This window comes from Notechis scutatus, chromosome 1 (assembly GCF_049901735.1).
Source record: "Notechis scutatus isolate UNSWTSFEM ecotype Mainland chromosome 1, rNotScu1.2, whole genome shotgun sequence".
NCBI lineage: Eukaryota > Metazoa > Chordata > Lepidosauria > Squamata > Elapidae > Notechis > Notechis scutatus.
In genome coordinates this window covers 142,752,924-142,763,391 of record NC_142009.1, presented here as the reverse complement: position 1 = coordinate 142,763,391, position 10,468 = coordinate 142,752,924, and the positions used below count along the sequence as shown (strand labels likewise).

General features: G+C 36.1%; 1 protein-coding gene across 1 annotated transcript; it reads left to right on the top strand.

Annotated features, from left to right (window-relative positions):
* Positions 1-2,227: 2,227 nt before the first annotated feature.
* LOC148133025 (threonine aspartase 1-like) lies at positions 2,228-9,707 on the top strand. The gene is made up of 4 exons (XM_087952217.1): positions 2,228-2,529; positions 3,278-3,491; positions 6,153-6,220; positions 9,564-9,707. Exons 2-4 carry the CDS (start codon positions 3,350-3,352, stop codon positions 9,705-9,707), a joined length of 354 nt encoding a protein of 117 aa, XP_087808343.1. The 5' UTR covers positions 2,228-2,529; positions 3,278-3,349.
* Positions 9,708-10,468: the final 761 nt, after the last annotated feature.

Sequence of the window (10,468 nt, the reverse complement as noted above, 5' to 3'; positions counted from 1 at the left end):
CAAAACATCTACAAACAACCAAGCTTGGTGAGTATCAGGGACTCCACAAAGTGAAAATAGGACACCAAAGAATTAAAATGGATAATACTATTGCTGCAGGCTGAAATGCTGCACTTGTTAGCAGGAAATAGTTGGGATTCCCAGCAAAGGTTTGTCCAAGAAAACAAGATTAGTATTTCAGTGACTAGGTTTTCAATGCAACTCATTGCAAGGGAGGAAACTGCTTGTAAGTATACATCACTACCTTATTCTCTGGAGGATTCCTTTCAGGTAATTTTGCATAGAATTATAACAAGTTCTGTTTAAGTTTTTTTTCCTTTTGTGGCAAACTCTTTATGCAGTTTCAATAAAAATACTTTTTCATTTAAGAATGACTGTAATCTCTTGAAATGGGTGTGTGTTTGTGCGTGAAATCCTCTAGAATAGGAATGGAATGGAATAGAATTCTTTATTGGCCAACGTGATTAGACACACAAGGAATTTGTCTCTGGTGCATAACCTCTCAGTCTACATGAAGCAACAAGTGCTAAATCATGATTATAGTCATCATAAAAATACATTCATCATAAATCATAAGAAACAACACTTAATGATAATCATAGGATACTAAATAAGCAACATAAACCATACTAGGATACTAAATAAAACAATATAAATTGTAAGATACAAGCAACAAGTAATAGTTGTAAGAAGATAAGGAGATAGGAATAGGATAATAGTAGTAAAGCCTTACTAGATACTTTGGCAGTGTTGTGGGAATTAGTTATTTAGCAGAGTGATGGCATGGAGGGAAAACTGTCCTTGTGTCTGCTTGTACTGGCACGCAATGCCCTACAGCATGGTCTTGACTGAGGGTAGAAGCTGGAACAGTTTATGTCCAGAATGTGAAGTGTCTGTAGATATTTTCATAGTGCAGTACAAAGCATTTGAATCACTCTTTCTTAAGCAGACACCATGGGTATAGTCTATACCAGGGTTGTCAAACTCCTGACCCATAGGCCGGATGCGTCACATGCTGGCCATGCCCACACTTGGTTTAGCGAAGTGGGGGAAAAGTCCCGATATGTCACGTGATGCTGCTGTGACAACTTTAGTTTGACACCCCTAGTCTACACAATTAACATTTGGATTCAGGGAACTATGGTTCACTGAATCAATATGTCTGGGTTTTGAGCACGCGGAACCTCAAACTAAATATCCCTTTCAGTTGTGTATTATGTGAACCCCCTTTCCTCTCTCCTTTTATCTCTTGCCAGAGATAGTTTAGGTTGTAAGCCCGAGCCAAGATGAGTTATAGCCGAACTGCTTCCAAAGCCCCTTTGGCAAAAGGGCTGGGGGGAAAAAATTACTATCAAAAATTACTTCAGTTATCAGCAAATCTATCGACCATGCTGACACTAAGCTTAGGCAACGCAAAAGCATGTTCAGCAGAAAGTCCACATGGGCTTATGACCCGAAAAGCAAGTATTGATCTATCTACAAACTGCTTTCTTTAAAAAAAAAAACAAATAAAACCCAACCTTTCCCAACAACAGTCCTGCAGAGAACAAGGAAACACACTCTGGAGCTGAAAAATTACTCTCCTCCTCCCTTTTCTTCTTCCTTTGGAAAAGAGATAGGGTCTGTTTTCATATATTAAAAGGGAAACTTTTAAAATTTCCCGCCTTTTTTTTTTCTATCAAGGAAAAATCGGGCTGAGATTGTTGCGGCTTCCGCCACTCTAGCTCTCGCACATGATGGAAACATTCGATTCGGAAGCGGAAGTGATCGGAAAATAGACTTGGTCGGGTTCCCCCCCACCAATACAAAAGTCGGTGAGAGGCTGATGATAAATGCGTGGGTGTGCCCGCCCGCCCGCGTCCAGGACGAGACGAGCTTTGTAACGACACCTGACTGAAGCGGATTGAACGAAGGATCATCCCACGTCGGCAACGCAGCAGGGTATTTCCCCCACTTTCCTTGGGTGGGGCGATGACGTCAAGATTCGGGCAAAGGGGCGCGTTGGTGATGTGGTTAGAGTGCGACTCCTGCTCTTTGCCCGGCTGGAGAGAGGGGAGGGGAGCGAGGCGGGAGTCTCCTGCAGGATACCTGAGCCTGCAAGCCATGTGGAGTCAAAGCATGAGGGTTGGGGGAGGCTAAAGGGTGTGTCTCGTCGCGCGGGTCAAGGGTCCAACCTGGCTGTGAGAGAAGCCTCACGGAAATGGAGGTAGAGCTGATGGCCAAAGCTTCCTCGTCTAAAGCCGGGAGATAAGGAGCTTTTCTTCTTAACTTGCATGCATTCTTCTTGTTCAGCTATTAGATTTCCAAACCCAAACTGGGGATTTTGCGGCTCCGGGTCATCCATGTTTCCGGTTGCTATGACAATATTGGGGGACGAGTCCTTTGCTTCTCCCGTGTCTCTAAAAAAGCTTTCTGGAGGAAGGAATGCAAAACACCCACCATTTTCTGGTGTTTTCTGATGAGAAGGGAGCCTCACCCTGTTCGGTTCTTGAGTAAGATGCTTGTTGGGAACGAGTAGAGAAATAACAGGTTGTATTTAAGGTCTCTTGGGCATGAATGAAACTTTCCATGGCCATATTCTGTGGCTGCAGACCATTTTTTGAGACACATTTTTAATACGGTCTCAGCAGACACTATATAGGTGTCTTTCTTATCAAGGGCATAGGATTGAAATCCTAATGTTAGGATTGATTTCAGTGCAAATATGAAATAATAGTCTGCTTGAGCTTCCCTAGTGCAGGCTAGTAATCGTTGCACAAAATTATCTGGAGATGAAAATGTTCTCAGCTTCTAAATGATTGCTTATACTTGGGATTCTAGTAATACCAGTATAGCAACTATTATTAAAATATTGTGAAAGAATAGAAGTTAAGAGAGACTAGGGGGAAAAGACACTTTTTGGGATAGCCTTATTTTAGTTGTTAAAGGAATCATATTATTCTGCCTGGACCTGACTTTTCCTAATCTCTGCCAGTATGAAAAACTAATAAATCTGTGGAGGGTTATAAAAATTTAACATTATCACTAGTTCATTTTAAAGTTAAAAATTGGTTATGCAGCTTAATAAGTAGCAAATTAACAAATGCCTATATTGTGTGTATGTGTGTATGTATGAGAATATACGGACTTGTTACTGATAGCCATGGATGTAAAAAAACCTTACACCTGAGTAGCGTTTGGTTCCAAGGCAGCTGCTCTAAACAGAATGTGTTTCTTGAATGGAATCCTTAGTCGGAAGTAAATAAAATGAGATAGTTTTGCTTGATTTTATTTTCAGGAAGACTCTTTTCCCATGTTTTCCCTTGGATGGAAGCATGCTCTGTTCCACAGAAAACGATAGCCTTGAAGTATGATCATGGAAAAGGGAATAAGCTCAGTAGAAGTTCCTCCTGTGTCAGCTCATGCCACTGCAGTAAGGATGATGGTAAAAGAACACGAAGCCAAACCGGCTCAAAAAGTGAGACGAGTGGGATTTGTACTTGTACATGCAGGTACATGTCAGAATATCACAACAGTAAATGGGCTGTGTTGTTAATGTTTTAGAATCATATATGGTACTTTGGGAGAGGTGGGAAACGTGAAGCACATGTAAATTGGGGAAAGAATGGTGAATATATGTTTAGATTTCATGACATGTTTCTTAGGCCAGTTGTAGCTGAACTGTAATCTGCTCATTTCCTTTTAGTTATGGAATCCAGTCAGCTTTTTTTAATTTAAATTAGGGAATACAGTATCTATGCTTGCTCTCATTTGGCAGGAAACAGCTAATCAGAAGCCTGCCTCCTTTTTAAATTTGCCTTTTTGATGGATAGATATATAGCATGATGCATGAAAAACATGCTTTTAGAGAAAAAGACTTACCAGGCATTTAAATTGAAAGATATAATCCCTTCAACAGAAAACAGAGGTGCTGCTCTCTGAAGAGTGATTGACAGAGCCAATGTTTAATATTTTCTTCCTCTCCCTTTTCTTGAGCAGCATTGAGATATTGCTTTTACATTGCTCAGAATTGATCAGTTTATGGTTTGCTGAGAAGTTTTTTTTTTTTAATAAATGGTAAAACATTTTAAATCTTGCCATAGTTTATCTAACTTGCTACCTTTGCTGAACTGTAAGTCATAGTTACCAAATTTTCATCCTGGGGATCATGCCAAATCTAGCCATGCATATTATGGTTTATTTTTATATATATTCATTGCTCAATAAAGTTCTTATCAAACAACAGTAAGCATTACTGCAGTTTAACCTTATAAAAAAGATACAATTTTCACTGTCTTTCTTATTTTAAGGTCAAAATTAATAGCACAGAATTAAGGTAATTTTAAAAAATTCAATATTTAATGTGATCTGGTTTGGAAAAGGCAATATTTTCTACCAATCAAAGAATGCAGTAATATACAATACAGTGGTAGAGATTGTGTCATACAATAATATCTTGTATGGTTCCTGTTATATTAATGAATTCATGTAATTTTTAAAAATATTTTACAGCTATCATTTTTGATCTGGCAGTGTTTTTTTAGGAAAATCTTGTTTTTGACATGAGCTTGACTCCAAGTGATTCCATGGGCATGTCAGTATAATTTTCTTTGGACTACCATAGTTTGGATGTGGTTTACATTCTCTTTACTGAGATATTTTTTCACTTTGGGCCTAATATTTTGTGCTCATACTTACTGGAAATCTCCCAATAAATTCCAGTCCTACCATCTGATTTGGGAAAATTTTGTTACTAATTTTTAATTAACACTTTTGCCAAAGAATAAGCAGGAGTTGTTTAATATTCTGGGCAAGTATTATGTCATAAAGTATACTAAATGTTTTGCATTGTTGGGGACATGAATACAAATATTCATTATAGATGAATATTATAAAGCAGTAGTACAGGAAGTGGAGAACTTAGCCACTAAGAAAAAGTTCTGTAATAACTGTTTGTTATGGAAGATACTACCCCTTTATTTTAAACATAATAGCATACCTGGCTGATATTAGCAGTAAATTTCTGGCATTCTTCCTAAAGCCATAGTCCAGTAAAACAGTCCATCAGATGCAAATGATGTAGTTCCACTGTTAGGTATAAAGATACAATAATACCACTTAGTTGAAACTCCTCTCAGCGATGGATATGTGAATAAGAAGTTTAAATATACGGTATATGCATTTGAACAGTCTGTGAATTGAGACTGAATTTAACCAAATACTTTGCAATGTAATCAAGGACTGGTGTAGATATAAATTGCACCAATTAGAAGGCAAAGTGCTTTACAGAAGAGTATTTTTCTGTTTGGGCCTGCTAGTATGTCTTGATTCGTTTAGCTTTTCTCAAAGGTTAATAGAATTTAAAAGGGTAATACTGTATCATCTTGTTAAAAACAACTTCATACATCTATAGTTAATAAGAGATACATGGTTCATATATTTCTCTTTATATTTTGATGTTTTATTGTGATGTGATAATGAATGGCATGGTGATCTAGTGATGCTCACCTCCCACTTAGGGGATACTCGCCTCCCACTTGGAAGGTTGAGAGTTCAATCCTAGGTAGTGGCAGATGTTTATCATGGTATAAAGAAAAAAAACATCTGCTACAAACCACATGGAATCAGGAAGGGCAACTGGCTAGTAAACTCTCAGCTCCATCCAGTCACTCCAACTCTACCTTGAATTATAGAGTCGTAAAAAAGGGAGATTGTAATTGAGGTGATAATGACAAAGATATGGGCCTGCATACAGAAAGGGACACCATTGTTGTCTTTGTTTTGTGCTACTTCAAATCCCATTTACATATGCAGTTCCTCGTTTCAGGGGTAGATTTTTGAACCAATGGTGCTTGCTATGTTGATGTCTAATGTACAGTGAAGTATTGGTTGACATTCCCTTGATGAACTGATGATCATAGGGTTGCATGATTCACAATCAGATTCCCATATCCAATATTCCAAGATTATCCTTTGGAAAGACAACGCCGCCCAACCTGTTGAAAATGCCCTTGAAGGGGAGGGATACATGGTGGTTTGTAGACCTCTTACAAGGTAGATATATTTTTGATATGGGAAGGTTTTATTTTAGAAAAAGCTTTAAAACAAAATTATTCTGCTTACAGTACTTGTTTACTTTTACCTCTCTTCTCTTACATATTCCTTGCTAACAGGTGCAGGTTATCATTCTGAATCCAAAGCCAAAGAATATAAACATGTGTGCAAAAGAGCATGTCGGAAGGTAAGATTGTTAGAAGATAATTTTTAGAAATGTTATCTCTTTACTCCTACTTTTCAGTAATTCTTAAACAATTCCTAATTGCACTATTTAAAAAAATTAGGCCATGTATATTCATAAAATGCAGAAATTGAATTACTTAATTGAAATGAATTATTTATTGCCATTTTACGTATATACATAGTATACATACAACAAAATTCACATAACACTCAGAGACCAGACTCAACATGCACACACACATGACATTCCCCAAACACCTCCCCATCTGCCAAAATTCCCCGCCACCTAAAAACACACAAGTATCCACACAAATTAACAAATTGTAGATAAGAAAAATTATTGTACCTGTATAGCATGAAACATGTCATCAGCACAATAGCAAGTTTGAACTTGTTAATTCTTTCTTGTAGAGTTCAAAAGACACTTGGCACTTAGACCAGTGGGAACATCTTTGGCAGATAAACTATAGATTAAGAATGTCGGTCTCTTATAAAGAGAATTTATATAAAATGTTTCTTCTCTGGCACTTACCACCAGCGAAGTTAGCCAAAATGTCCCTTAACATGACACCCAATTGTTGGAAATGCAATTACAATCAGGGAACTTATTTCCACATGTGGTGGACTTGCCCTCATGCATGAAAATTTTGGCAAAAAAATAGAATTTGGATAGAGGAAATAACAAAACAGAAAATAAAATTCAAACCGGAAACTTTTTTATTAGACATGTTAGAACCAAATATGAAAAAGAAGCACCAATACTTGATTCTGCATATTATAACAGCAGCTAGAATAAGTTTTGCTCAAAATTGGAAATTGGCTACGACCCCTTCAGAAAACATGATAATCAGTAAGATACATGAATGTGCTGAGATGGATAGACTAACTAAACTGCTAAAAGATAATCAAGACAATATTACAAAACATGGGATATCTGGTATGATTGTTTAAAGAAAATATGATATCTGATGACCCGGTAACATTTTGAAAATAAGGGTGACATGTAAATAAATGTAAATTAACTATATCTATGCATATATAGAGTTTAAAATGAGAAAGGAGTTATTATGACAATGTATAACACGCTATCAGAAGGAAAGTACAGGTGTATCTATTGCTCAAACAATGCTGTAAAATGTGTGTGTGTGTGTGTGTGTGTGTGTGTATATATATACATTATATGTATGTATGTATGTATGTATGTATGTATGGCATTCGGCTTTGTTCGGGTATTTTCCCACGTCATTGTAGTTGTTCTTTTAAAGTTGTAGCAATCATCAGGCCATCATCAGGCTTCTGTATAGTGTTCGTCTGTGAGTCAGACTTTTACAGTGGTTTCAGATTTAAATTTGGGGCAGCCTATTGCTGTGCCAGAATGGTTTTTTTCCCATTCAGAAAACATTTCCCATTCAGAAAACAAATATATATATATATTTAGTTTTACAAATGTTGAATAAATTTTTTTTTAAAGGAGACACTTGTCACTTATGAAAGAAATACTTATATGTATAATACATATACAATCTTATATGCATTACCTGAGTTTAAGTCCTGCTGAATATAATGAGACTTATAGTTGCATAAGAATATGCAATAAAGAGATTTGCACTATTAATGGTTTTGGTTAATGTTTTTCGTTATGGGTTTTGTGTAATACCAGTATATGTCATATAGTGTGATGTATTATTAATTATAACCTGCTTGCCTTAAACTGTGAACTTCAGTTTTATCAGTATATAACTTGTAATTATTAGATTTTGTAAGATTCTCTGCTATGATGGTTTCATCTCAATATACAGTATTTGTGTAGGATGACAGTCTAAAATCTAGATAGTGATGGATGGAAACTCTCATAGCTTGTGGTCTGGAAAGAACACCAACTATTTAGTCCAACAAATTCTGGCTGGTGGTTGGTTTCTTATTCTTGACTTAGAAATAACTTTGACTTAGCTGTAACAGTGCTTTCCTTAAGAAGTAATCTTGTATTGCTTATTTTGCAAGTCAAGCATATCAAATGAAAAAATTCCCAAAATGATAAATAATATTTGAAAATGTACTGCTTTTACTGCCTATAATTAGAAGGCTACCCTTTATCAAACTGTAGAAATCCAACTGGATATGGAATAGAAAATGAGTTCCAAGTCATTATCAACATTTTAGTAGTATCTTCAGTTGCATTTTCCATACCCTGGAGATTTAATGAAGATGTTGGGATACTGAAGTAAAATATTCCCAGGGATATCTCTCTCCATTCTATCAACTGTCTTGAAAATTTTCAGCTTCTGTACTTGGAATACAACATAGTTGCCTGCTCAGAAGATAGTACAAACAAATGTCAAACTGAAGAAGACTCCTGCTGAATATTGTGCTACCATAGGTTAATGCAGTGAGCTTGGTAAACCAATCAGTTTGTGAACAGAATGTACTTAAAAAACATTCGTAATCAATTAGTAATTTTCTGCTTTGCTTCCTATTTCGAGTAGTAGAAAATATTTGCATTTATTTGGTGCAAATACAGGATATGATTATTATTCACATCCTTTTTAAAAATATACTTTTATTAAATTTCTACAAAATATAATATAAAATATAAAAAACAAAAAAGGAATTAAGGAAAAATATGGAAAGTATAAGGGAATAAAGAAAGAAAAAAATAGGAAAAAATATAACTTAACTTTCTTCAATATAATTACAAATTAACATACATTATCCTTTTGATCTAACATTCAATAATACCTGGTATCATTGCAATCATGAACAATTCTAATCATCATGCAAATCATCAGATCCCCAAATTACTATTTCTTACAGTTTTCAGCAAAAAGTCCAAAAGTGTTGCCACATAAAAAAAACACCCTATGTGGGTTAGACAAAGACTTTCCTTTAATCAGGGTAGTTACTTTTGCCTCTTAGTCAATTCCATCAACTTCAATTAAATTAAATTCATTAAATTCAGTTTGATATTCATATCCCAACATTACAATTTCTTCTTTTAAATAAAGATGTTCACAATGTAGTCACATACCTTAGATCAGGGTCTCAACCTTAACAACTTTAAGACTTGTAGACTTCAACTCCCAGAATTCTGGGAGTTGAAGTCCATAAGTCTTAAAAGTTGCCAAGGTTGGAGACCCCTGATCTAAGGTATGTGACTACATTGTGAACATCTTTATTTAAAAGAAGTGTGGTACCTTTGTTTCGCCAAGAATAGTCATTATCCACTCTTTGAAACTTGGAACAATTCTCTTCTGGGATCAAATGACTCACTGGGTGTTATTGTGTAGAAAAAAATAGTATGAAATATTTAAGAGGCAGTACTTTATACCTAAAATTCTGTCTTCTAGGCAATTGAAAAGCTACAGGCTGGGGCTCTTGTAACGGATGCAGTGACTGCAGCGTTAGTTGAACTAGAGGTACTTACATTTATTCAAGTGTTCTTTTGGTGGCAGTTTAACTGTATTTTTTCTATTCATCTTGTCTTTTATTAAATGCATTAATTGACAATATATAAATTTTTAATATGTAAGAAGATTATTGAGCCCCGATTAGCCCCTCTCTCCAGGGGGTCTGTTCAGGGCTAAATATTCTGACTTTTCAGTGGAATTTAATCAGGAAGAAAGTGTCCTTTAAAACAGCGGTCAATGGAGAAAATTTTGTGAGAAAATTTTGGTGAGCTGCAGAGAAATCTCACCCCCAGAGCACCCCCCAAAGCAATTAATCCAGGCTGCGCATAAACACAAGGCTGTGCCGCCCACATGGCCCGCGGGAACCCTCCCCGCCCACTCACTCCTTACCCAGCAAACTTGCCTGCTAAATTGCTATGTTTCCTTTTTCCGATTATTAACTGTTTTGCTGTGCCAGGAGATTTAGATTAGCTAGGAAGCAGGAAATCATTGAATTTCTTGCTTTCTAGTTAGTCTTTAGATCTTCGGCTCTGCTTTTAAGCAGAGTGTCATGTGTGCTTTTAAGCAGAGTGTGTGTGTGTCATTTTTTTAGAGTGAAAGTAAGTAAACCCTTTTTTTTTTACAAATGTGTATGTCAGTTGCTGTGCCATTAAGGCAGAGACAGCAGTTACTGTACCAGTTAATTTGAATGACTGCTCTATCTCTTACTGTGAAAACAGTTGATGCTAAAATAATAAATTGACCAGATGGAAGCACAGTTAAAATATTTTACCTTTCATTACATGGGAAAAGATAATATATTCAAATACTTAAGGAAACCTGGACAAAAATGACTCTTCATAATC

Coding starts and splice junctions, on each gene's coding strand:
- LOC148133025 (XM_087952217.1), top strand. CDS start 3,350: ATGATCATGGAAAAGGGAATAAGCTCAGTAGAAGTTCCTCCTGTGTCA. Junction 3,492..6,152: donor ATTTGTACTTGTACATGCAG/GTACATGTCAGA, acceptor CCTTGCTAACAG/GTGCAGGTTATCATTCTGAA. Junction 6,221..9,563: donor GCAAAAGAGCATGTCGGAAG/GTAAGATTGTTA, acceptor TCTGTCTTCTAG/GCAATTGAAAAGCTACAGGC.